At 42.9% G+C, this 27,818-nt stretch overlaps 1 protein-coding gene across 1 annotated transcript in view; it reads left to right on the top strand.

The window, feature by feature from the left end:
- Positions 1-27,172, top strand: part of LOC309796252 (nuclear RNA export factor 2-like) — a gene marked incomplete at both ends in the record, with an annotated part of 34,516 nt that extends 7,344 nt beyond the window's left edge. Inside the window, 5 exons of the mRNA XM_082609296.1 lie at positions 89-131; positions 742-808; positions 1,347-1,484; positions 4,132-4,282; positions 26,987-27,172. Coding sequence (XP_082465422.1) covers positions 89-131; positions 742-808; positions 1,347-1,484; positions 4,132-4,282; positions 26,987-27,172 — 585 coding nt within the window. The remainder of the gene's footprint in view (positions 1-88; positions 132-741; positions 809-1,346; positions 1,485-4,131; positions 4,283-26,986) is intronic.
- Between the last annotated feature and the right edge of the window lie 646 nt (positions 27,173-27,818).

Here is a 27,818-nt window from a genome sequence, read left to right as displayed (position 1 = left end):
CCTGCTTCCTCCCTCGGGCGGTCCCAGGAAGCCGCGGGTGGGTAGGAGGTGGAGGTGGTGACTGGGCGCCTGGGCTCTTCCCTTTCAGGAAACGATGCTCTGCTTCTCCATCAGCGGGGTGTTCGAGGAAGGTAAGTGTGTGTAGACCCCCTGCCCAGATGCCCCACTGCTGCCTCCCCTTAGCCAGGCTCACTCCCAGAACCACCCAGCTTCCTGGACCCCTTCCTTTCCCTTCCCTTCCCTCCACTCCCGCCTTCCCTCCCCCCTGCCCTCCTCCACCTCCCCTCCCCTCCCCTCCCTTCCCCACTGTGTTCTCTAGCCCTCAGTCTTCCCACAGACAATCCAGGTCTGAGCTGTGTCCATGCCTGTCTGCCCTGCATACCCTGGACTTTGGGGACATAGGCTGTGGAGTTTGGTGGCTCTCTACCCGGATACTTACTCTGAGAACATGAGCCGTTACTAAACCTCTCAGTTTCCTCATTTGCACAATGCGGTAGTAGTATCCACCTCTTGGGCGGCTGTGAAAAATGCATCCCGTGAACTTGTGTAGTGGTTGTCAGGGGCTCTGTTGTCACTGGGCGCAGACTGCTCCTATAGTGGCCCTGCCCATTCCCGACACCCTGGCCCCCGTGAACAACTGCCCTCTCAACATGAGTGTCCAGTAACACCCTGACTGGGGACCACCGTGTGAGCATGTACAGCATGTGCTACTCTAAGGGGTACTGTTGTTTGCTGTTGAAGGAAGTTGTCAGGGCTGTGTGCGTGCCTTCACCCGGACCTTCGTCGCTACCCCTGCCAGCTACTGCAGGTGAGAGCCCTGTTGTGCGTGGGAATGCCCATCCTTCCCTGGGCTCAGTGGCGTGGGAATGATATGGCACAGACCTTAGGTTTACTCGGTACTGTGGAAAGCCAGCAGGGAGATCCCAGGAGCAGTCTAGCCTAGTGGTTAAGAAGAGCGTGGGCTCTGGAATCGGCCTATGGGTTCTCTCCTTGACACAACACTCACTCGCTGTGTGATCTTGGTCAAGTCACATGACCTCTGTGTGACTCAGTGTCTTCTTCCGAGAATGGGGATCAGAGCGTCCAGCCCTTGGGCTGTGGTAAAGGGTAAATGCGAAATTGCCCATGGGTTGGGGATAAACCTATAAATCGAGTGAAGGTGGTAGACAGCCTCTCCAAAGGTGAGCTCTGTGGGGAGGGGCAGAGGTACCAGTCAAGGAACCTGGGAGACAGACACAGGAGGGACGTGAAAGGAATCTGGTTGCTGAGTGCCACTGGGAGCAGAGTCAGTATTGGGGGTGAGGGTGTCCATCCATCAGTTGTCTGAGGGCCCATTTTTCCTTCAGTCTGTGCATCGTGAATGACGAGCTGTTTGTGAGTGATGCCAACCCCAGTGAGACCCAGAGGTGTTCTGCATCCCAGTGCCTACACCCACCTCCAGCTCCATGCACACCCTATCCCAGCAGCAGCAGGACATTATGGAGGTATCCTCTACCCCATCTGAGATGAACCTCTAGTGGTCTCAGAAGTGAGTGCTGGGTTTGCATGGGGATAGGAGGGAGCTGGGACGAGTAGAGGAGGGATTAATGGGAACTTAAAGGTAATTTGTTTTCCTTGTTTATTTCAGTCATTTTTAATCTGAACATTTCATTCGTGGTACATATAAAGCTACCTAGTTATTTTGAGCAGCCTTGTATTATTTTTATTAATTTCATGGATGCTGCTTCTGTATTAACAGAGAGTTGGGTGTTCAGGAGTGTGCATGAGGTTCATTCCACTGTATATGTCACAGTATATGTGGAGGGGGAAAAAATCGTTAGCCCAAAACATACTACCCAGAGGTAACCGTTGAATGTTTTCATCTTCATCATATCTTCCTGTAAGTTTGCTTATGTAGGTGTTTACATATTTATTATGCACGTTTATATATTTCTATATTTATCTACAGAAAATGAGATCTCATCATGAGAGAGAGAGAGAAGGAAATAGAGAGACAGAGACAAAGAGAAAGAGAGGCTTGTGGCTGAATGGGGAAGAGGGGTCCAAAGAGGGATTATTTAATCTTCAGTGCCTTGAAGCTTGAGCAAGTTAACAGCTAATGGGAAGGAGCCATCTCAGCTCATTTTTCACTCTTAAATTTGCCCATATATTAATTTTCCTTCTTATCTTATTTCTACTACAGAGCTAATGAGACACCTCAAATGGAATAGTATAAATTTTAAGCCCAATATATATTTAGTTATCAGTGAATGAAAGAAGGGACAATTGTATTTCAATGAAATGGTAGTACTTTTTAGGTTTTGGTCTCACAGGGAGGCAGCAGATGGTTGAAACTGTGGTGTGACGTGGCTGGATGACACATGATCTGAGGACCCCTGCACTGTTGAATGGGAGACAGGTCTAGAATTTTCCCATAAACGTATTAACAGGCGGAGCAGTCCAGGAGCAGCAGTTAGGCAAACACGACAGCTTGCTGCCCTGGTGCCATCTCTCACTAAGCTCATCAGGTGAATCAAAGGCAAGCCTGTCTTCCCAGCGTGGGGAACTGGGTTAGGGTCTGCTCAGAGGCACGATGTTGGGCAGCTCTTAGGAGCTTCTGAGTCTCCCAAGAAGCTACAGATCCTTCTGTCTTTAAAACTTTGAACTCAAGGCGTACCAGAGAGAGATTTGCTTCCTTCATAAAGATATCTATGTTCTCATTAGGAGAAACAATGAGAAACACCTTTCCACAATGCCTGCCTTAGCCCCAGGTTTTCTCATTCACCCCTCAGGACAGATCTGTGTTAAAGATGAGTCCCATTTCACACATGACAAAGCTCCTCCTCATATAGCTTCTGTCACCTATCCAGGTAAGTGGGAGTTTGGGAATGAGGTTCCATCCCTCGCCCTCTCTAGAGGACAGTGGAGCAGCCTCCCTTTTAGACAATGGGCTTCTAGGGCTGGGGAAATGGTCAATTTGTTCTCCCCTGATATAACAGGCCCAAGGGGTACTCCCTCAAAACCCCTATTGAGGAATAGGATAGTACACATACATGTGCACATGCTTTCATTAACTTGGAAAAGCATTCATTGTGCTCAGTTTCATGGGGGAGATAAAGTAGAACCAAATGGAATTGACAGCATATCTCCGTGTGTGTGTGTGTGTGTTTGTGTGTGTGTATCGATGGGCTGTGTATAGGAAATGTATAAAGTCATTAGTGATAAAAGTACAATATGTCAGGTAAAAACGTGGAGATGACATACCTCTGAGAGGAAGGCACTTCCTTCTTTACCTCAGAGTCCGCATTCCTTAGTGTGCAGGACAACTTTTTTTTTTTAACATCTATATTGGAGTATAATTGCTTTACATCGTTGTGTTAGTTTCTGCTGTATAACAAAGTGAATGCGGTATATGTGTATTTGTCTCCCCATATCGCCTCCCTCTTGCGCCTCCCTCCCACCCTCCCTATCCCACCCCTCTATGTGGTCACCAAGCACCGAGCTGATCTCCCTGTGCTATGCAGCTGCTTCCCACTAGCTGTCTGTTTTACATTTGGTAGTGTATATAAGTCCATGCCTCACTCTAACTTCGTCCCAGCTTACCCTTCCCTTCCCCATGTCCTCAAGTCCATTCTCTACATCTGCGTCTTTATTCCTGTCCTGCCCCTAGGTTCTTCAGAACCGTTTTTGGTTTTTAGATTCCATATACATGTGTTAGCATACGGTATTTGTTTTTCTCTTTCTGACTTACTTCACTCTGTAGGACAGACTCTAGGTCCATCCACCTCACTACAAATAACTCAATTTCATTTCTTTTTATGGCTGAGTAAATATTCCATTGTATATATGTGTCACGTCTTCTTTATCCATTCATTTGTCAGTGGCCACTTAGGTTGCTTCCACGTCCTGGCTATTGTAAATAGAGCTGCAATGAACATTGTGGTACCTGACTCTTTTTGAATTATGGTGTTCTCGGGGTATATGCCCAGTAGTGGAATTGCTGGGTCATAACCCTCTTGCACTGTTGGTGGGAATGTAAGTTGTGCAGGACAACCTTTGAGGACTGAGGAATGTAGAGTATCTTTTGTATGAGGAAAGCCCTCCAAGGGTCAGGTGTGGAGGTTTCCACGTGGTACCTTTTCCGATACTCAGAAGCAAAGAGCAGGGAGATGGCAATGGAGAGGCAGCTCTGGTGGTCTTCAGTGCGGAGGGAGCTAATAAGGCTATAGTCCTTCATCTGGGCACCTCCCTGGCAGCCCCCAGGTCACCACTGTCTGCAGCTGAGACGCAGGAGTGCTGTTGGGTAAGAACCTTCCCTGGGTCATGAAAGGGTGGGCCCAGGGCCTGGCACCCAGAGAGAGCCCAGGCCTTGTCTGCTTTCTTCACCTCCATTCTCTGTCTTCACTTCCTATATTCTCCACCCTCAGTTGGGTTCGTCCCCAACTTTGTGCTAATCACCACTCCTACCATTCACACTTGGCTGGGTGGTAAGGAAAATAATAATACTCATAAAACTGAAAGAATAAACCCACAATAGTAATAAAAGATAGCAACAAGTATAGCACACATATTAGATAAATTACTTGCTCGAGATAAGTCAACCAGACAGTAATGGTTCCCAGTATCAAATCCTGGTCTTCTGACCGAAAACCTCCCACCCCTAACCCCTGTTTCTATATCGAGTGTACTTCTATGTTAGGACTCAGGCCGACACAGGGGAAGAGACTCAACCCAGGTCCTGTGGTCAGTGGATGGCTCTGGAACTGGACATATGTTTGATGACTTCTGTCTAGCTGAACTGTGCCTATTCTTTGCTCTTCTGTGCTAATTCTTCTTCCTTGGGCTCAATAAGAAATTGCTTCTGGGGCTTCCCTGGTGGCGCAGTGGTTGAGAGCCCGCCTGGCGATGCAGGGGACACGGGTTCGTGCCCCGGTCCGGAAAGATCCCACATGCCGTGGAGCGCCTGGGCCCCTGAGCCATGGCCGCTGAGCCTGCGCATCCAGAGCCTGTGCTCCGCAACGGGAGAGGCCACAACAGTGAGAGGCCCGCGTACCGGAAAAAAAAAAAAAAGGCTCATAACCTCAGGGCCTCCCATTGGCCAAAGATAGAACAAACATTAATGATTATCATGCACTAAAACACATCAAATATGGAGACATCTATGACAACTCTAAAAAAAAAGCCAACAAAACCAACTCAGTGCTCACCTTTGAGAGTCCTAGGGAAACACCTAATTTTTGAAAGTGGAAATATTGCCAATGAACTGTATATACAACTTGCCTTTCCTGTGCATGTTATACCTACGCATAGTTGTTGAGGGAAGAATTCTTTTATAAAAGAATTTCCACCGATACATGCAGAAGCAATTAAAGAATTTGTACATCATTCTTTTGCAACCTTTTATGAAACGTAGCTCTAGGCAATGATCATTAGAGGCTGCAAAAAAAAGGGATGTGAAAAGCGGTTGGGAAATTTTATAATAGCTGCATCACAGTATCTCTGAATTTGCCTTTCCTCACTTGTAAAATGGAAACAATTCTATCCATATTAGACAATTACTGTGAGGAGCAAAAGGTCAATCGGGCAGATGATACATATAGTACTGAATAGGGATGAATAGTCTTATTTCATACCTGACCATCCTTTAAAGGAGATTCCCTTGATACAATCCAAACCACATGATTATAAGACAATAATGTGGAAATATTAAATGGAAGGGAAATGTATAAGTTTTCATTACGTATTCACTTCAGTGTCATTCCTCTGTGCTGGAGTCATTTCTCAGATAATTTAGGAGAAAGGAAACCTGACTCCAGCATTTCCAGTGGGTGTGTGAAAGAAAACCATTGGTCCATTTCACATTATTTCATATCCTTTCCCATTCCACTTTTAATAATTATGTTAATTTCTTAAGAATAACATGTGTACTCAAACGAACTTATCTATGAAACAGAAACAGACTCACAGACAGAGAACTCACTTGTGGTTGCCAAGGGGGAGATGGGGTGGAGAAGGGATGAATTGGGAGTTTGGAATTATCCGATGTAAAGTATTATACATAGAATGGATAAACGACAAGGTCCTACTGTATAGCACAGGAAACTATATTCAATATCCTCTAATAAACCATAATGGAAAAGAAAGTCCAAAGGAATATATATGCGTAACTGAATCACTTTGCTGTACAGCAGAAATTGACACAACATTGTAAATCAACTATACTTCAATAATAAAAAAAAAGAATAACATGTACTGTAACCCAGCAAGAATGGGCTTTGCAGAAGAACACTACAGTAAATCACTGGGGTTCAGGCACATCATAGGTTCTTGGCTAAATCGTTTCCCCCATGCTGGCCATTTTTTTGGATAAAACCTCTCAGATGTAGAGGCTAATGAGATACCATCTGGGAAAGCACTTTTGAGACCTTAGATGGGATGGAAGAAGCTATTATTTCTACGTAATTACTTTCCAATCTACACTTCAGATATTATCATACTCTGTGTTGAATGGATTCAATAGGCATAAGTCCTTGCATTACTTTGTACTTGAATGGCCATTTGTGAATAGTGTTTGGATGGTTGGAACTGAAAAGTTATATATTAGGGAAGGACCTCTGACCCAGAAAATCATAGGGGCTTATGTATTGTGAATGCATGCATTTTTCTCTCTCATGCATTTTCCACAACATTCCTGGAAGGCAGAGAATAACATATCTTTACATCATGTTGTAGCTGGAGAAACAGTAATGTACAGAGGTTACGCTACTTGGCTGGGGGCCATCCTTCTCTTAAGAGGAAAAGCAGAGACTGACACCCTGTATGTCCAAGTGCAGACTGCATGATGCTCAGCCGCACATGACACCGTATTCAAATAAGTCTTGCTTTCCTGCTGATCTGTGTCACTTCTGAAATCTATCTTCACTTCCGATGCCAGGCTGATAGTCCTGCTTGTATTTATGCAAGTTGTACTTCATTTTCCTATTCTGTGGAGACAAGTGAATGTGATTAGGTCATTAGTGTTTGAAAGTGAATTCCCAGACAACATAAGGAATACGCACAGTATAATAGAGGGACAGGTGTTATGCTGAGGATGAATAATTGAAGGAACAGTCTCCAAATGCAAGAAGGTCAAAACTTCCTGGATTCATTAATGCATATTGATAAATCAACCTGTGAAAAAGTCGTACTAAGTGAAATCCCCACCAGCAATATCAGACTTTGTAGGAGTCCCCATATGCACACCCACACTAAAAATTCTCAGTAGTTTATTGTTACACTTGAAAAACAGGAACATAGAAATTGTCTTATTGTCATCAGATTTAATTGGATAGTAAGGTTATTTAAAAGTATCCCTAGTGTGCAGACTATTCTGCTAATCATCATTTGCATTAGTTATTAATACAAAAAGTTCCAGTGACCTCTGCAACCTACCAAACCATGAGTGACGGCCTTATACGCCAGCAAGTTTTCCTAGGGCTACTGCCTGCATGAAGGCTCCAGGCTGTGTGTGTGTGTGTGTGTGTGTGTGTGTGTCCTCTGGGGGCTCCTATGGACAATGTGTAACCCTAGAAAGAGACTGAGAATATCTCTTTGTGATATATGTTGAGTTCAAGTTTAGAGAGGAGCTGGATCTGCTCGTTCTGGAGTCTTTCGAAATGGCACAAGAGTTGGACCACAGCAAGCTTCTGAGCAGACAATAGTTTCATTCCCCCAGATGGAAGGCAAGCCTGTCTGTGAACTCACCTGCTCAGGTCAGGGATGGATCCCTCCAGGACATAAGGTGTGGCAGTCTGCCTATATGTGCTTCTGAACACTGAAGTTGAGGGCTCCCATCTTGCAGCTGTCAGTTGCAGAGTCCTGAGAAGCTGCATCCTCTCAGCCACCCACCACCATGGGTTCAGTCATCTGCACGAGGAGCTCCGCACTCAGGGATAAAAATCCTTAAATTCTTAGCACATCTTTGACACGTCATGCATCCACCTATTCATCTGTTCATACGTTTAACAGACATTAAGAAGAAACTCTGCACTAGCCCTTCAGTAAGTTTTAGGCTTCTCCTGAATGGAAGGAAACAAGGAAATAAAGTGTGGGAAGGCTGGTGTGGTAAATTCAGATGTTAAATCTAAGAAGAGACAGATCCTTCTCATTAAGATTTCAAGCTGCTCAAGTATCTTATAAATGGTGATTATAGAACATCATTTAATGCTCTGGACCTCTGTCCACATCTCTGGTTACTGACCTCTTTACATATATATTCTGCACTCTGCAACCAAAGATCTACAATGAACTCTTGATACTCAATTCACATCCCCCGACCTCCCCTACAACTCAGTCTTCATCTCTCATCTAATGGGGACGTCCCTCCACTCCTCCACTGAAATTGATCTTGCCAAAGTCAACAACCACACATTTGTCACATTTATACATCATGAGTGTTGAAATGCATGGTCAAATGGAGACAGAGGTTTCCCTAGCCAGGATACAATTAAGTTGCTTGTCTACAGACAAGGATTACATTGCAAACTGATACTGTCAGTTACCTGAAATCTAGAATGGTAAAACACCTTCCATGGAGACCAAGTCAGATAATGGGGAAGTGTGTGCTATAGACAGTAGGCTTTCAAATGAAGTTGAAAATGTCCCCCACATGTCTCATCCTTTTGCATCATTGAAAGGGATTTTACAAATAGGTCTACAGCAGGATAACCATGTTTATTAGGGTCATCTCATTAGAGACTGTCTCACTTGTCTCTCTTTTTTTTTTCTCAAGGTATTTCCAATTATGGAATGAAATCATCTGAAATTGTAATGTTGTCTCACGTGTTGAGGCGCCGTATGGCCCAGCAGTTCCACTTCTAGCTACATACTGAAGAGAAATAAAAACACGTCTACATAAAAACTCGGGGAAAAATATTCATAGTACCATTACTCATAACAGCCAAAAAGTGGAAACAACTCAAATGCCTATCAGTTGATAAATGCACAAGTAAAATTTGGCCTAGCCATACAACAAACTATTATTCAGCCATGAAATGAATGAAGCACTGATACATGTACAACATATATGATCCTTGATACCATTATACTAGGTGAACAGAGTCAAACATAAAAGACCAAATACTGTATGATTCAATTTATAGGGAATGTTCAAAATAGGCAAATCCGTAGAGACAGATATCAAATCATTGCTTGCCTGGTACTAAGTATGGGTATGGGGCTTCAGTGTTTTCAAGCATTATGGAAGTTTTGGGAACTACAGAAATGCCTAAAATTCAGTTATGGTGATGGTTGCGTGCATTTACTAAAAATCATCACACTGTACCCTTAAAATGTGTGAACGTTATTGCCTGTAAATTTTACCCAAAGAAAGCTGTTTAAAATAAAAGAAATTAAAAATAAAAATACAATATGATGTTGGTCTGGTCTTCTTTTGTACCACCATACCAAGCAAATTACATTCAGGATGGACGCAGTTAAGGATGGTGATAGGAGTTGGTTATAAGGATTGCCATCCTGATAATTCCCTACCTTCATTCCTGAGCCTGGATTTAGGAAGGGAGAACGAATGAGAAGCAAGGCCATGAAGGGGCTGAATGAAACAGAAGGAAATGTGGTTGTCAGTGCGCACACACACACACATGCACCCATACACTGACACACTCACACCATATATATTCATGCATCGACCAGGCTGCGTTTTGAATCCTAGGACTCTCACCAGAGAGTGCAATGTGTGCTCAAAGAGGACACATTCAGCTCATGTGCAAATAGCCACATGAATCCTGAGCTGTGCCCTTCAGCACAGTTAAATGCCATCCACACAGCCTTGACAATGGGGAATATAAGGAACACTGAATTCCAAATGACACGAGGTTGTGACACTCCATTATGTCACATCCATAGGATGGAATTCTAGTCAGGCAGCAAAAACGAGTTATAGTGACGACAAGAAGAGAGGATTTGTGGCCTATCAGATTAGCAGTGATTCACATTATTTCTAAAGTGTGCAGAAACAGGAATTTTCATATAGTATTGTTAGAAATATAAAATAGTAAGAGTTTGTTCAAATAAAATAGTTTTTTCATTGTTTTGAAAGAACACTTCAGGAACTTATAAAAATGCTTACTAAGATATCTGCATGTATATGAACAAGAATGTTAGGCACACTATAGTTTGTAATAGAAAACGTGGTAAAGGAACTATATTTACATCACTGGTACTAGAAAAGTGAATTCTGGAGCATCCATATGATGCAACAAGAGGTCAATATAAAAAAATAAGTGAAATTTTATTGCCAAGTAACTGAAAATATTATCACAGAAATTCATTTACATGGAAATACGGTCACAATAAGTGCCAAGGTGGGTTACAATGATCATAAATGACAGGGATCCAGATTTGCTTATATAGGTGTATACCCCTTTATCCAGAGGTCCTTAAAAAAAATCCTTCTGTTAAAATATAAAAAACAAAAATGGTCTTTCTGTTGAAATCACATAGAGCTTTCCATTCAGCATAGAAAGAAGCTGCACTTTCTGTCTAGATACCTCAGTATCCCTGTAGCCGGAGTGTGCCCCTTTTCCACCCAGACTTCCAGAAAGCTCTCTGGATTTAGGCCTTTCCCTCCCACCTTCTGGCTCAGCGATGTTCATGCTTCAGTTCAGTCCACTGTCACGAGGTGGCACCTTCGTACCTCGATGGTCAAACTTCTCCACAAAGACTTTCATTCAAAGAGCAAAAAAATTCCATCCTCTTCCTCAAAACCCAGCCCATGAACCTATGTATAGAATGCTTCTAGTTTTGTCTGAAGAACCTGTTAGGTGTAAAAGCAGAGGGTAAAAACATACACTCCGGGTCTTGAATACGAAGACGAAATAGCAGGTGGCAGTAGCGTGTTGGCAATGGTCCGCTGTTGAAGGGCTTTGCAGGACTGGTGGGAGGTGGAAGAGAGAATGGGGCTCCAGAGCGGGGTCTTGGCGGCTGTGTCCAGTGTCATGGACACGGTATGACAGACACAGAATGGGAAAAGTTCTGGACAGACTCTACGGGGTGGGTGCGGCTGGAGGGTGAACACCCTACTCTCTGGGAGGGACCCCCATCTGCAGCGTGGACACTTCAAACTACACTTAGGAGGGAAGGAGATACCTCAATGAACTCGATGTTCTTTTCCGGTCAACAGCAGATGGGACTGCTCTAGTAATACATATAAATTTCACAAACATAATTAGTGTCTTAGTAAACAAAACATCCCAAGATCTTCTTATTCTTGGCGTCATGCGCTCATTTTCTTTGTAAAAGAAAAATGGAGGTGGAAGCCACCTGCTGGCCAGATCCAGGATTGATGCTCTGAGGCTCTGACCAGGGAGCTTGGCAAAGGAGAGTGAGGACGAAGTTTGGGCTCTGGGTTAATGGTTTTAGCCAGTGTTTTCCGGAATTGTTCACTTGCTGGTGGCAATTTCTCTGTATCTACCATTTTTCTGCCATATCTAAATCTGAGATAGGAATCAAGCTCTGGTCTGATATGAAGAAAAAGATTGTGACGTGGACTGTACAAGCCATAGGACATATAGAAACACACACACACACATACACACAGTGTCAATTCAATTTTAAAATCTACTTTGTTCTTCTATAAAATTGAATGTAATGAATGTTTATAACGTGAAGAATGTATGTGCACACAAATGTGCACTATCATCTTCATCGTCAAGAGGGATTTTTGGGTGAGCACCCATGGGGCCACAATATCAGGGGAATGTAAGAGGCTCACTTCTCAAGCCTTGGAAGCCCATTTTCTCAAAGGGAGGCTGCTCTGTGTCCTCTTCTTAGGGCAAGGGATGTAACTTCATTTGAATCCTGCCACTTATCTGAAGAGGTGCTGTCAGTTCTATGAGCCTCAGCTTTGTTGTCTGTGAAATGGGACTCAGGATCCTTTTGTCACACAGCCATCCCAAGGAGAAACTGAGAAAACCTGCCCAAAGTATATGGCATACTGTGGGACTTCAAGGGCTCTTTAAAAGTCAAGACTCAGTAGCAGGGCCTGGCTCAGCCTTAGGGCTAAGGCAGGCACTGTGGAAATGCGTTTTTCATTCTTTCTCCTAATGAGAATATACATATCTTTATGAAGGAAGCAAATCTCTCTCTGGTATGCCTTGAGTTCAAAGTTTTAAAGACAGATTTTGCCGTTCTACATGCACTCATTTGTGTGTTAGAACGCCTGTGCATAATACTCATACATATAATTCCATGCACTTTTACCAGCTATGCAGGTGTTCTAACTATCACCACAAACAAGATCAAAAACTGTTTCATCACCACACGGTTCCCTCATGTTAGCCTTTATAGCCACACCCACCTTCTTCCTGATCCCACATCCCTACACTCTGTCAAACACAATTATAATTTCCTAAATGTCATAGTAATGGAATCCTATAGTACATTACCTGTAGGAATGGATTTCTTTCACTCAGCATAACTCTCCTGAGATCCATCCAAGTTGTAAAGTGTGTCTATCGTCTGTTCCTTTTTACTGCTGAATAGGATTCCATGTTGTGAATGTACCACACTTTGTTTAGCCATTCCCCCATTGAAAGACATCGGGGCTATTTCCACTTTTTAAGTATTGTGAGTAAAACTGTGATGAACTTCATGTAAAGGTTTTTGTGTAAACATAAATTTTCATTGCTCTGGGCAAATTGCCCAGAGTGCAACTGCTGTATCGTATGGTAATTGCATGTATCGTTTGCAAAAACCTGCCCAATTGTTTTCCAGATGGCCTGTACCATTTTGCATTCCCTTTGGCAATGTATGAGTGACTCAGTTTATCCAGTGTTGCCTGCATTTGGTTTTGTCACTGTTTTTTTCAGCCATTCGGATAGGTGGGTTTAACATTTCTTTGTACTTTTAATTTGCATTTGCATGTGGGCTAAAGATGTTGAATAGCTTTTCCTAAGCCTATTTGCCCTCTGTTCATGTCTTTCATCGATTTTATAATTGGATTAAGAGGCAAGAAGTTACCTCTAGAGAGCTGCCCTGGCTCTGGCTAACAGGCAGAGTAAGAGAATGTGAGGCCCCTCGAGACTCACTTTTCTTGACAGGGAGGGCAGAAATGGGGCTGAAGCTATTAAATGTTCCTCAAATTAGGACTGAACTTGGATATGGAACAGGATTACGAGGTGGGGGCATCTCTGGGTCCGTCTGTGGAGATCTGGATAGGTCAGAAAAAGAAGGGGGATATGGGGGAGAGGAAGAACAGTGGAAGGAGGGAGATACGGGGGGATGCCTTCTAAATGATGCTGGATTCATCACTCTCAGCCTGCTCAATGGAGTGCACAAAACTCTTCTGCTAGACATGTGGTTTTCAACTCTGGATATCCATTAGGATCCCCTCTAATGCGCAGATTCAACCAACTGAATCAGAGCCTCTAGGGATAAGCCCAGTCATCAGTATCTTCAAGGTTCACCTCAGTTGATTCTAATCAGATGTCAAAATTGAAAACCTTATCTGATGGTGTATTAGTTTGCTATGGCTGCCATAACAAGATACCACAGGCTGAGTAGCTTAAACAACACAAATTTATTTCTCACATTTTAAAGGTTGGAAGTCCAAGGTCCAGGTGTCTACAGGTTTGGTTTCTTCTGAGGCCTCTCTCCTTGGCTTGCAAATGGCCTCCTTCTTAGTCCTTGTTCACATGGTTGTCCCTCTGTGCATACACACCCTGGTATCTCTTTATGTGTCCTAAACTCCTCTTATAAGGAAACCAATCATATAGGATTAGTGTCTACCCTAATGGCCTCATTTTAATTTAATCACCTCTTTAAAGACCCTATCTTCAAACACAGCCACATTCTGAGGTACTGGTGGTTAAAGCTTCAACATATGAATTTGAGTAGGACACAGTTCAGTCCACAACAGATGGTATGAGAAATACCTTGGTCTGAGAAATTCATCTCCCTTTTAGCTACCTTCCTGGAACTACTATACAACACTTCTGCCATCACCTCATTAGGTAGGAGTTGGTCATATGACCATTCTTGCCTGCAAAGCAGGCTATAAATATGTTCTTTTACTGGAAACATTACTGTACCAAATAAATGTGGGATTCTTTTATTAAGAAAGAAGGAGAATTGGTATAGAACATATGCTACACTTTCATACCCAAGGCAGCTAGAAGCACTACCTCAATTATCATGTCCTTTCTACCCAGTTTTCCAACCACAGTTTTCATGGGTTCAAACAAAACTGCTGCTTCAGAGACACCTGAGCTCACTCTCCCATCCGCCCAAATCCCATGTCCCAGACTATGCCTGAGTCCTCACAACTTAGCGTGCTTAATCTACGTCATTCACTCACTCATTCATTCATTCAACCAATATTTATTGGTTACCAATGATATGTGAAGCACTGTAATAGGCACTGAAGATAAATCAGAGAACCTGACAGACAGGGTCATGGTTCTCATGGAGCTCACATTCTACAGGGGTTGATTCACTCAAGATTTAAAAGCCATTAAGAAAATAATATAGGAAAATGTGACAGAGAATGACTAGGGTGGGGAAGGCAAGGAAGGATTTTCTGAAGGCGTAACTTAGATTTAATATTCAAATAACAAGAAGTACACAGTCAGCAGTGGGAAGATATCGGAGCTGAGCCCTCGAGGCAGAGGGAAGAGCAAGACGAAAGGCCCTAAGATATGGGCAAGCTTGGCAGTTTTAGGGAACAGCTTGTATGCCAGTGTGTATTGGGAGGACAACGTTAGAAAATGAGGTGAGAATGGTAGGAGGGGCCCAATAACAGAAGGTCCTGTGAGCCATGGTAAGGACTCTGGCTTTTGATCTTATTATGATGGGTGCTTTCTGAAAGGAAGGGAAATTATTATTATAATCTACTTTATTAAAGTTCATTCTAAATGTTCCTTGGAGGACCGACTGAACTAGAGCAACTGTAAGATCAAGGGACAAGATTAGGAGGCTACAACACACATGACAGTGAGAGGTTACAGTCTCGTAGACCACAGTCATAGCAATGGAAGGGGTGAGATGGGGTTTGAAATGACATGTATCTTGGAAGTACTGAACTTGTTGATGAAGTCCACGTTTGTGGTAAGGGATAGAGAAGAAGTAAGTGTGTCTCTTGGAATGTGGATTTTGGCAGCTGGGTTAGGGTGGTTTTCTTCGCTGGGGAAATGAACGGGGGACCAGCTTCAGTGCAATGCCAGGAAACTGACAGTTCTGTTTTGACCATGTCGTTTGCAGAGCCTATGAAAAATCTGGGTGGGGAGCATGTGGGTGTATGTATAAGTCAGGAGATCCTGAGAATATTCTTGGCTGTGGCAAAAACAAAAAAAAACAAAAAACAAACAAAAAAACAAAAGAACAAGCATGCAAGAAAACAAACGAAAAACCCAACTGTACAGTTCAATCTGAAAATACAGGTTGATTCCACATATGAGCATGATGCAGGTCTAGATTCTGGAAGGGATACAATGACATAATAAAAACCTACTTCACTGAGTTATAATTTACGTTCAACAGAATGCATCCATCTTTTTTTTTTTTTTTTTTCGCTGTTCTGCACGGCTTGCAGGATCCTAATTCCCCAACCGGGGATCGAACCTGGGCCCCTTGCAGTGAGAGCACCGAGTCCTAACCACTGGACTTAGCTATAAGGCTAAGGCTCTGGCCTGCCAGGGGCTACTAACTGTCAGAGAAGGAACATGTATGTCTGGAATATAACTATCATTCACCCACCTATTCATTCATTCATGCACCTAGCGCATGTCAAGCTCTGTGCTAAGAAGGGAAGATAGGACCATGAAAAAATTCAGACAATGTCTCTGTCTTCCTGAAGTTTAGGAGTCGAAATAGAGAACTGCAAGTGGCTCTGGTTGCTAAATAGTAAGGGAGGTATTTGGTGAGATAATTGGGCCCCCAAAAGGTCTAACCCCAGTGCACAGATGCAACTCTTCCCCTTCTGCATGTCTCATAGACAATGCTGTGGCATGACCTAGAATATAGAGCTGTTAGAATAGAATGAGCCTGAACATGCTGTGCATAAATGGCTGAGGAAACAGCTTTCCAAACCTTCCACCCAGCAAACAGCCCTGATGATGTGCAGAAGTAGATCTCAATTTCATTTAATTCTCACAGTTGGAGTTGTATGACTAATTATTTTGTCTCTGTGGCTAATTAATAAGCTGAGGTTAAGAAGGGTCAAGTATCTTGGAAGAAAACAGCAGATCTACTGATAATAGGAAAGTGTTAGATTTTAAGCTGTGAGCTCTTAACTAGTGTGGATGACTAGTTCCCATCCGTTAGGTCCAGGCTGAGGTAGTAGCAATGCAAGTTTCCCAGTCAAAGGCCTGGGATTCATTGGCCATTAGAGAATTTTAGGAACTGGAGAAGCTACAGGAAAATGAAAGCCTAACATGCCATCCTCCTGCCTGCTCCGCATCATTGCTCCTGCCTCTGCTCTCTTGTTTTCTATGGTAATGTCATCTTAACATTAGGTTTTGTTATTGACTGAAGTGTGTTCTCCCAAAATTCATATCCTGAAGCCCTAATTACCAGTGCCTCAGAACGTGACTGGATTTGGAGATAGGGCCTTTAAAAGGGGATTAAGTTAATTTAAGGCTGTTAGGGGATACATTAATCCCATCTGACCGGTGTGCTTATAAGAAGAGGAGTTTAGGACACACAGAGAGACAGCAGAAGTGTGTATACACAGAGGGACAACCACGTGAAAAAGAAGCAAGAAGATGGCCATCTTCAAGCCAAGGAGAGAGGCCTTAGAAGAAATCACCCTGCTCACACCTTGATCTTGTACTTCCAGCCTCCAGAACTGTGAGAAACAAATTTCTGTTGTTAAGCCACTTAGTCCCTGGTATTTTTGTGTGGCAGTCTGAACAGTCTAATACAGACATTATGAACGTGTTTCAGTAGGTTATGAAGCAGGTAGAGTAGACTTTCAGAAAGGATGAAAATAAAGTGATGGTAAAAAATACCAATGATCAGTAAAACTGAAAGGAACGTGGTTAATTTGTATTACTATCAGGCAAAATAGACATCAAGCAATTGCAACAAAGAAGGCTGCTATCAAACCATAAAAGAAAATGTATTAAGATTACAAATTCTGAACTTACATTCACCTAATAACATATCTTCAAAAACAGATATAGCAGTAAGTAACAAAGTTACAAGTAACAGAAAGTAAAATCCACTTTTGTGTATACCATAAGGAAATATACTTGCTTATATAACTGAGAGCCCAGAGGTAGAGGAGACTTTAGATTAGTTGATCCAGTGGCTCAAAGATATAAAGACTCAGGCCCAATCTTGAACCAATGACTGTGGCTAGGGACATAGGATTATTGCGTGAGATCTAGAGTAACTCTGGTCTCACCCTTGGAACTAGCAGTCAAATTCCCCCCAAACATGAGACTGTATGAGGGAGGAAATGCACTAATGAAAATCTGAGACCTGTTAGGAAGATGAGGAATGTATATTGCATAGGTAAACAAAAATGTCACCTTCAGGCCCCATTTGAAAGCACAATTATCAATATAAGCATAATACCCACAGTACTCAAGCTCAAATGGTTTTCAACTACTATGTCTTTCCAGGTAACAAATACTTCTACTCAGGAAATACCTACATTGAATTAGTGAATGGGTAGTTACAAAGCACTAGAGCTCTCATCCCTGCAGTAAGTTTAGGAAGAACCACAAAGGCATCCATGGTAGCGTAATTAAATCTTATTTTCTTTCTCAAATTTTTGGCAAAGCTTTTTCTTTACTACCGTAACTTGATATTATTGTGTCAGGATAGTTTGACTAGAAGGGAATGGATTCTTTATAGTTACAATTTTATCAAGTATTACCATTCTGTAAACATACAACACAGAGTTCATAAAGATATGAAAGATGAGAAGCAAGAAAATTGTCAACATTTATGATCAGCAACAATTTTCTTTAAAGAGCACCATTAAATTTCAATATGGAATATCTTTAAATGCTTCAAGCTGGGCTTCCCTGGTGGCGCAGTGGTTGAGATTCCGCCTGCCGGTGCAGGGGCACGGGATCGTGCCCCGGTCCAGGAAGATCCCACATGTCGCGGAGTGGCTGGGTCCGTCAGTCATGGCCGCTGAGCCTGCACGTCCGAAGCCTGTGCTCCGCAACGGGAGAGGCCGTAACAGTGAGAGGCCCACGTACCGCAAAAAAAAAAACAAAAAAGCTTCAAGCTTTTAGAAGAAATTCAGTCTTATAAAAATGTAATAACATTAAAGAACATCTTCTGTTAGTGTACATATTTGTAAATATGTAAAAAGGAATATTCCTCTGGGAACACTAGCCCAAGAACCACCACAGCCCTGCCACCTGGCATACCAGGACCCAGCCCATACTCCAGCAGCCTGGCACCAGCTCTGGGACACATTGGGCCCCTCAACCAGCTGCTCCTGGATCTGGCCCCACTCACCAGTGGGATGAAGCCAGCCTTCAGACACCCCAGACCCCATACCCAGCTATGTCAGGAACTGGCCCCACACACCAACAAACAGATACTAGCTTCAGGACTCCGAGGCCCAGCAGTCAGAGACCCAGGAACCTGGCTGTTCCCACCAGCGAGACAACACTAGCTCCAGGACTCTCTGGGCCACAGCCCCAACCACCAGCAGGCCAACACCAGTTCCAAGACACCTTGGTCCCCACAGCCAGCTGCCCTGGGATCCAGGCCCACTCAACAGTGGGCCAACACTAGCTTTTGGACACCCCCAAACCCGGCAGCCAGCGATGTGGAACTGGCCCTGCCCACCAGCAGGCTGACACTACATACAGGACCTCTAGCCCCACCACCACACACTGCAGAGCCTAGCACCACCCACCAGTGGGCCAGCGCTAATCCCGGGACTTCATGAGGCACTGCAGCCAGTAGCCTCATGAACCAGCCTCACTCGCCAGTGGTCACCAGCCTCTGCACAAGGCAGGGCCTGGCAACCCACTGGAACAGGGGCCAGCCACACCTACCACACCATGCACAGTAGTGTGCTGTTCACAACAGAAGGACACACGCAGCCCTAACAGGGGGCACCCTTGGAGCATGTAGCTCTGGTGACCAGAGGGGAGAGCTCGGCTGGGACACACAGGACGTCTCCTACAAAAAGCCACTTCTCTAAGGTTGGGAAATATAGCCAACCTACCAGATACAGAGAAACAAAATAGAAAATTGGACAAAATGAGGCAACAGAGGAATCTATTCCAAACAAAGGAACACGATAAAACCCCAGAAGAAGAACAAAGTGAAGTGCAGATAGGAGATCTACCTGATAAAGAGTTCAGGGTAATGATCATAAAGATGTTCAAAGAACTCAGGAGAAGATTGGATGAACAGAGTGAGAAGTTTTTAACAAAGATTTCAAAAATATGAAGAAGAACCACACAGAGAAGAATAAAATAACTGAAATGAAAAATACACTAAACGGAATCAACAGTAAATGAAATGATGCAGAGGAATTGATGAGCAAGCTGGAAGACGGAGGAGAAGAAATAACTGAAGCAGAATAGAAGAAAGAAAAAAGAGAAAAAGAAATAGGGCAGTTTAAAAGACCTCTGGGACAACAGCAAGTGTACTAACATTTGCATTATAGGGGTCTGAGAAGGAGAAGAGAAAGAGAAAGAGAAAGGGGCAGAGAACATATGTGAAGACATGATAGCTGAAAACATCCCTAACCTGGGAAAGGAAAGAGATATCCAGGTTTAGTAAGCACAGAGAGTCCCAAACAGGGTCAAGCCTAAGGAGATCACACCAAGACACACTGGAGTTAGAATGGCAAAAATTAAAGATAAAGAGAGAATATTAAAAGCAGCAAGGGAAAAACAACAAAAAAGCCTTATGGGAGGGGAACTCCCATAAGGCTATCAGAGCAACTGGAATGAATCCAACTGGATCACAGTGTATGATCCTTTTTAATGTAATGTTGGATTCGGTTTGCTAATATGTGGTTGAGGATTTTTGCATCTATATTCTTCACAGATATTGGCCTGTAATTATCTTTTTTGATAGTGTCTTTGTCTGCTTTTGGTAGCAAGGTGATGGTGGCTTCATAGAATGAATTTGGGACTGTTCCCTCCTCTTCAACCTTTTGGGAGAGTTTGAGAAGTATAGGTATAAGTTCTATGTATGTTTGGTACAATTCACTGGTGAAGCTGTCTGGTACTGGACTTTTGTTTGCAGGGAGTTTTTGTTTTGTTTTAATTACAGATTCTATTTCATTTCTAGTGATGGGTCTGTTCAAATTATCTGTTTCTTCTTGACTCAAATTTGGCAGGCTGTATATTTCTAGAAACTTGTCCATTTCTTCTTGGTTGTCTAATTTTCTGGCATATAACTGTTCATAGTATTCTCTTATGTGTTTTGGTTTTTGTGAGTTTATTTTTTTTTGTATTTTTCTGGTATTAGTTGTTGCTTCTGTTTCATTTCTTATTTTGTTTATTTGGGCCCTTTCTCTTTTTTTTTTGGTGAGCCTGGCTAGAAGTTTGTCGATTTTGTGTGTCTTTTCAAAAATCTAGCCCTTGGTTTTATTGATCTTTTCTATTTTTACCTCTATTTTAATTATTTCCCTCTGATCTTTCCCAAAGAACTGACTTTGGGAATTTTTTCGTTCTTCTTTTTCGAATTCTTTTTCTCTTTTTGTTTATTTGAGATTTTTCTTGTTCCTTGAGGAAGGCCTGAATCACTTTGTACTTCCCTCTGAGAATTGCTTTTGCTGCATCACATAGATTTTGGAAGGTTGTGTTTTCATTGTCATTTGTCTTGAAGTATTTCCTGATTTCTTCTTTGATTTCATCATTGACCCACTGGTTTTTTGGTAGCATGTTGTTCAGTCTCCATGTATTCGTTCTTTTCCCATTTTTCTTTCTGTGGTTGATTTCTAGTTTCATAACATTGTGGTAATAAATGATGCTTGGAGTCATTTCTATCCTCTTAAATGTGTTGAGGTTTGTTTTCTGTCCTACTATGTGGCCTCTCCTAGAGAACGTGCCTTGCACGCTTGAAAAGAATGTGTATTCTGTTTATTTGGGGGATGTAGTGTCCTGCAGGTAAAAATTAAGTCCAAGTGGTCTATTGTGTCATTTAGGGCCTCTGTTGCCGTACTGATTTTCTGTCTGGAAGATATGTCCATTGATGTCAGTGAGGTGTTAAAGTCTCCTAGTATTAGAGTATTCCTGTTAATTTCTCCCTTTATGTCTGTAAGTATTTGTTTTACATATTTAGGTGCTCCTCTATTGGGTGTATATATGCTAACGAGTGTAATATCCTCTTCTTTACTGATCCCTTTATAGTTACATAATGTTCTTCTTTGTCTTTATGGTCTTTAAGTCTATTTTGTCTGATATGTGTATTGCTCACCTCGCTTTCTTGTTGTTTCCATTTGCATGAAATAGCTTTCCATCTCCTCACTTTCAATCTGTCTGTGTCTTGTGCCCTGAAGTGAGTCTCTTATAGGCAGCATATTGTAGGTTCTTGGGTTTTTTTTTTATCCATTCAGCCACTGTCTTTTGATGGGAGCATTTAGTCCACTGATATTTAAAGTAATTATTGATAAGTATGAACTTACTGCCATTTTAAACCCTGTTTTCCAATTGACTTTGTAGTTCTCTATATCTTTCACTTTTGCCATTTTAATTATGCTACGTCTTGCTGTCACTCTATTTGGATTCTTCTTGTGTGGGACCCTCTGTGCTTCCTGTACCTGGATATCGGTTTTCTTCTTTAGGTTTGGGAAGTTTTCAGCCATAATTTCTTCAAATACATTTTCTATCCCCTTTTCTCTCTCCTCTTCTTCTGGTACCCCTATTATGCATATGACTGTGCCCATTATGCATATGATTATGTATATTACGCATGCTTTATATTATCCTATAGATCTCATATGTTTTCTTCACTTTAAAAAATTTGTCTTTCTGTCTGCTGTTCTCATTTGGTGATTTCCATTATTCTATCTTCCAGATCACTTATTTATTCTTCTGCTTTGGTTAGTCTGCTATTTATTGCTTTTAGTTTGTTTTTTATCTCAGCAATTGAATTGTCCAGTTTGATTGATTTCTCTTTATAGTTTCTATTTCCTTGTTGCAGTGATCTGCATTTCTATCAATAATCTTCCTTAATTTCTTTAGCCTTTTCCTTACCTCCTTTCTGAATCTGGGGTCTAGTAGACTGGTGAGGTCTCCTTCATTATTTGTTCCTTCAGGGGATTTTTCTTGTTCTTTTTATTGGGAATAGTGTCTCTGTTTTTCATTCTACTTAACTTTCTTCGTCTCTGAATTTAGGACAGACATGAATCTACTGTGTTCTTGAAGGGGTGTTTTTAGGTTGGAGGATCCCTCTGTAGACAGTATGAGTCCAATATTTTAGGTGCAAGGGCTGGTTTTGGTGTGGGTGCTTGCCACGTATTTCCTTAAAGTGTGCTGGCCCTTGTTCCCTTGATAGGGTGTGTGCTTGAAGTTGTGTTGACCAGAGGCTGCACTGGTTGTTGGCTGGGGCCTCCTCTTTGCATTATGGCTGTCACAGCCCTGTTGGGGCTGGGGTCTGATTCCCAGATGTTGGAGCAGAAGCCCTGAGGGTCAGGTTCAGTCAGGTTCCACTGCCCCTGAGCCCATGCCCTGATGCAAAGGAGGTGACCACTGAAGCTAATGAGGCCCGTGAGGTCACTGCAAACCTATGTGCCTCCAGTGCAGGCATCCATGGCTCTGCCCAGAAGCAGCACATGGTTGCATCTCTTTCTCTGTTGTGTTCACCCCAGACCTAGTGCTGGGATGTGGTGTGGAGTAGGCTGGTGCTGGGGGCTGGAGCCCTGTGGCTGCAGGAATTGAGGTGGTTGTGCCACTGCCTGGAACCTGGGCTGCCTCTGTGTCAGAACTCTCCCAGGACCTGTCAGCTCCAGATCTGGCTCCTAGCTATGGTGTAGAGTGAGCGGGGCCAGTGTGCTCCCACCGTGAAATGAACAACTGCATACCCTTGCACTGTGCCCATCCAACCGAGATGCAGTGCCCAGCTGCTCTGCCTTTCCATGGCGCCATCTGGAGCACGTGCTGGCAAAGTCCACCATGGCCAGACCTGCCCCCACTGTGTGCACACTGATAATGGGCACTGTGGCAGGACCTGCCCCCACTATGTGCAGGCTGACAATGGGCTCCTTGGTTTGGCCCAGACCATACCCCAGGCCCTGCGGTCTGTCTCCACACATCTAGATCAAGTCCTCTCCCTGGACCTGTCTACCTAAGATTCAATGCTCAGCTGCTGTGTGCATCTGTGGCCCCACCACCTTGTGTGTGCTTTGGATTGGGAAGTGCAGCAAGGCAGCAGCCACCAGTGCCAGTCTCTCTCTGCCCTGATTGTTAGCAAGCCAGCATGCATGCACTCCTTGTGAGCAGAGTTTAGGCTTTTCCAGCCCCTCCATCTATCCCAGCGGCTTTTCCAGCAGGCAAGGGGGCTCCCCGGGGCAAGGGTCTGCCTATGTGTACCTTTTCTCCTTTACAGATCTCTCCCAGCAGTGCCAGGACTGTCCTCATGTCTTTAAAATTTTTTTCTGTCCTTCCTGGATATGTAGAGATATTCCTTGCAGCTTTGGTTGTGTCGGAGATCTTCTGCCAGTTTCCAGTTGGTTTTCTGAGAGAATTGCCTCACATGTAGGGGTATTTTTAATGTGTTTGTGGGGAGAGGTGAGCTCCACATACTTCTACTGCACCATCTTGATACTCCTCCCTATTTGGGAGACTTTGAATTGCATCAACGTGTCCCATATAAAAACAGATACACTAGACTAAAGTAGAATTTCAGAATCCAGTGATAGTTACCTATCACAAGTGCCTGTCAGTTTTTAGAGAGCACAGGATATGCCAGGTTTTTCCAGATTTTGTGGGGGAAAAAAGGTAGAGCATCATGTACATTTTAGATGATCTTTGGACCCAAACAGGCTACATGAATTAGATAATTAAAATATCATGTGGTGATGTGATGAAAATGCAGAGTTCATTGATATGACTTAGTCCTCAAAGCCTGCTTCTATCCTAAAGAAAGCTGGCAAATGTCACTCATTTACATCATATGGGAACATATCCACCAGCAGTAGATGGCAGTGTGATATCGTAACAAGAAAACAATGTGGCTGTTTACGTAAAAACACATATCACAATACTTTCAAAGACTATAGTTAGAATTATTTGGGGGGTGTGGCAAAAAAATAGTTACAATGAGTGGATAACAAGAGCCAAGCTAGGACCACTTCAATTCTCCCTGTCTAATAATTTTTAAAGCCTTGAAACACACTTATTTAATTTTTAAATGGTCTTCACCCGGAAGGGATTTTCAAACTGTACCAGAGAATCATACCATCACAAATGACATAGTTTATGAGCAAAAACCGTGAAAGGAAACCCTGCCTTCTTGACTCTTATCATCCTTTGGCCTCAAAAGAAGTTTTCACTGTGGATGTAATTTTTTGTTTCCTCGCTGTGGTAGTCCCCAAGAATGAGCTCATCACCTAGAGCTGTTAAAATTTACACTGTGCTGGGGGAAGGACGCACACTGAGTACTCTGACAGGGAGCACTATCTACAATTGTTTCTCTTCTTTCCCATTGCTTGACACTGACAGTAAAGTCACTTCTAGTTAATTAACGAGCTTCTTAAAGGAACAAAGAAAAACATGTTTCGATTACCATTTCTATAAAGGTACAGCAATATCTGATAAGTTCTCTTGGATAATGTTACCAGATTAAGTCAATTTTCCTTTCTGAAAGTAAATTCACTTAGGACCTCTACTTGAGTTGTACATATTTGTGTTTGAACCAAAAGCATTTGAGTATTTGTGTTTAATTTAGCAGCATCACAAATGTCTGCTATTCTCCTTTCCCATTTCTCTGTGTTAAACAAAGCCACTAGCACTGACCTCCAAAACGTCCACCCCAAAACAGAAATATAAAAGAAGTAAAAGTTGTTCCCAGTAAACCTTGCCAAACAACATTCAAGAAGAATAACTTATCAGCCTGCCTCACCTAAACAGACACAGCACCTGATACGTGCAGTGCCTAAACTGCCTAGCTCACATAAGCTGTGTTCATATAGGTGTTTATCCATAGCCTTACCGTCCCTTCCCCAATGTATGTAAGAAAGAGCTGACAGGCACCCACTGGTGTAACTAAATATATTTTTTAATCCTAAAATAGCTCCTGGTAATCATTGCAGGGCAAGAATAAATGATACGACCATTAGTTCTGACAGGAGAATATCTAACCTTTTGCAAGAAAATTATAATTAGAACTCCAGGGTTTGCCTTTTGGTGAAAGAAGTTGACCTCAATCACCATTAGTGGATTTGTCCATTACAGAAGCTTCAGTTGGGACAGACATCAGGTCTTGATGGCGGATTCCATCCAGTGATTGTATACAGATGCTTCCTAATTCCATCTTGAGGTTTCATAATAGGCTCTATTGTAAACACGTGGCTCCATTTTCATACCCTGCATTTACATTTGTCCCATAAATAATTTTCCAAAATTATCTAAGTAACACCAATGTGCCCAAACAGAGTCACTCCAAAAAATCACTACTTCCTTCAATAGGCTTACAACTACAAACAGTCTGTTATCCTTACTAGTATATTCAAATTTAACCATGGTGCAAAATTTGGTCTGTTATATTTTCTTCAGGTTATTTATGTAGCCATGCCACGATGCAGGGTGCCAGCAAAATAATCCCACTGCTTGTATAGCATTAATTTTGCCTAAACCAGCAAACACGCAAGTTCACTTCAAATCTCCTTTGGATATACAGACAGATATTCAGTTTTCCACACAAATCAGCAGAAGAGGTGTTTGTAAAACTTCGATTAAAAAAAAAAACAAAACTATATTTTATATTCTCCTTTCCCTTTCTCTGTCCTTTCTAGGCAGATGCAAATAAAATATAAGTGCAGTAATATCTAATTCAGATTATGCTTACTTTTAACTTTTGGAATTCTGTAAAGAGCCATAAAGTCTGCAATATTTATATTTAGAGAAAAAGAGCCATAAAGTCTGCAGTATTTCTCTTTAGAGTGTTTAAAAATAAAAGAAGGAAACGTTTTCAACTAACGTCTAGCATTTTATACCACCTTTTATATACACATATATTTCACTTATTAAGGATAAGCTTATATTTATACCTTAAAATGAATCCAAGGGCCTTAACTGGCTTCAGCTACGATTAGTTCTAATTACTGGTAGTACTGGAAATTATTTAAATGGCACTTTAAAGAGGTCCTCTATGATCTCATCTTTTCAGTAACTGCGGATGCCTTTCCGCTTAGTCTGAATAAGGTAGACTGAATTATTCTTAATTTTCTTTGGAGGCTCTTGTGGGTGATCGAAACACAAAGTCTGGAGCCAGGGTGCCTGGGAGTAAACCCTGGTTTGGCACCTATAGGTTCAGTTACCACTTAGGCAAGTGACTTAACACATCTGTGCTTCCACTTTCTCATCTGTGAAAACTGGAATAATAATCGTAATACCTAGTTGATAGAATTGCCACTATTAAAGGAGTTGACGTTTTAACGTGCCTGACACATAGTAATCATTATATACATTTTCTTCAAATTAACAGCTAAAATTCACTTACTGTGTTTGCTTTAATTTCTCTTAGACTTGCATGAAATTATGGCAACAAAGCTTACCTGTACCCACTGCTTAGGTTTTTGAAGTAGACCCTAAAATATGGCAATGGTTATGGATTTAGGGAGGACCTAGTCCATTGCTATGTGTTAATTTATGCATTAAATTCCACGTGTTATTAGGAAAAAAAAATTAGCACACGAACGAAGCACATTAGCACATTAAAAAGGGGTTGGGGCAGGTGAAGCCAGCTTGTGTTCTGAGGAAGATCATCCGGAGGCACCACCATCAACGGGAAGCCCAGGAATGTGGGCAATCTCAGATCTCCAGCTCTCATGAAGAGAACGGCCTCCTGAAACACGCAGCCGGGAGAACCCTACTGTCACTACGCTACACTCAGGAGGCTGACCCAGCTTTTGAGCACCGTGGGCTCCTATGGCTATGTTCACGCGGATGCGGCCATCAAGTGGCAGGCCCAGACAGTTATGTGGCAGGCCCAGACCTACTGGCCATGTCAGCACCATGAGCCCTTAAACCCTGAGCTCGTGTAGTCTCTCTGGACCTATTGCCACTATGATCATGTGGTAGATCCAGCTTTTCAAGTCGCTAGAGAATGGCAGACTCCTAAAACCTCCCCATCATGTGGATTCATCCTGTCATGTGGCCCTCAGGAGCTAGTGGCCTGTGGCAGCCTCAGCCCTCCAAGTCACAAAGGTGACCTGCTTCTGAGAGTCATATGGATGCTATGGTCCGTCACATATCCCCCTTGGTCACACATCAGGCTCAGCCATCTCTAATCTCGTGAAGATTGCTGCCTACCAGAATCTTCAGATCCCTGAGTCAACAGGGATGTGGCCGCTACCATCACATGGCAGGCAAAGCGCCTGCCGTCATGTGAACACCGCACCTTCCCTTCGGCTGTTGGTCGTGTATATTCTACGGTCATGGGACATGCTGTGGTCTCCTGAGGCTCAGTTCTCTCGGTCACAGTTCACGATTGAGGGCTCCTGAATCCTGACGTCACATGCATCCTTCTACTCTGTGGCCTCCGCCAGCCAAGCCCCTGGAAGTCAGGTAGGGCCCCACAGCGGCACGTTACGTTACGTAACCCCGCAGTCACGTGACGCCGTAAGGTCGTGACCTAGGGAGGCGCCGTTATAGCGTGCGGAGAGCCTGCCGAACGGTGGGTAGCTCGGC

This window comes from Mesoplodon mirus (assembly GCF_964341445.2).
Source record: "Mesoplodon mirus genome assembly, chromosome: X".
Lineage (NCBI taxonomy): Eukaryota > Metazoa > Chordata > Mammalia > Artiodactyla > Ziphiidae > Mesoplodon > Mesoplodon mirus.
The sequence above is the reverse complement of the archived record's forward strand: the minus strand, read 5'-3'. Positions and strand labels throughout refer to the sequence as shown.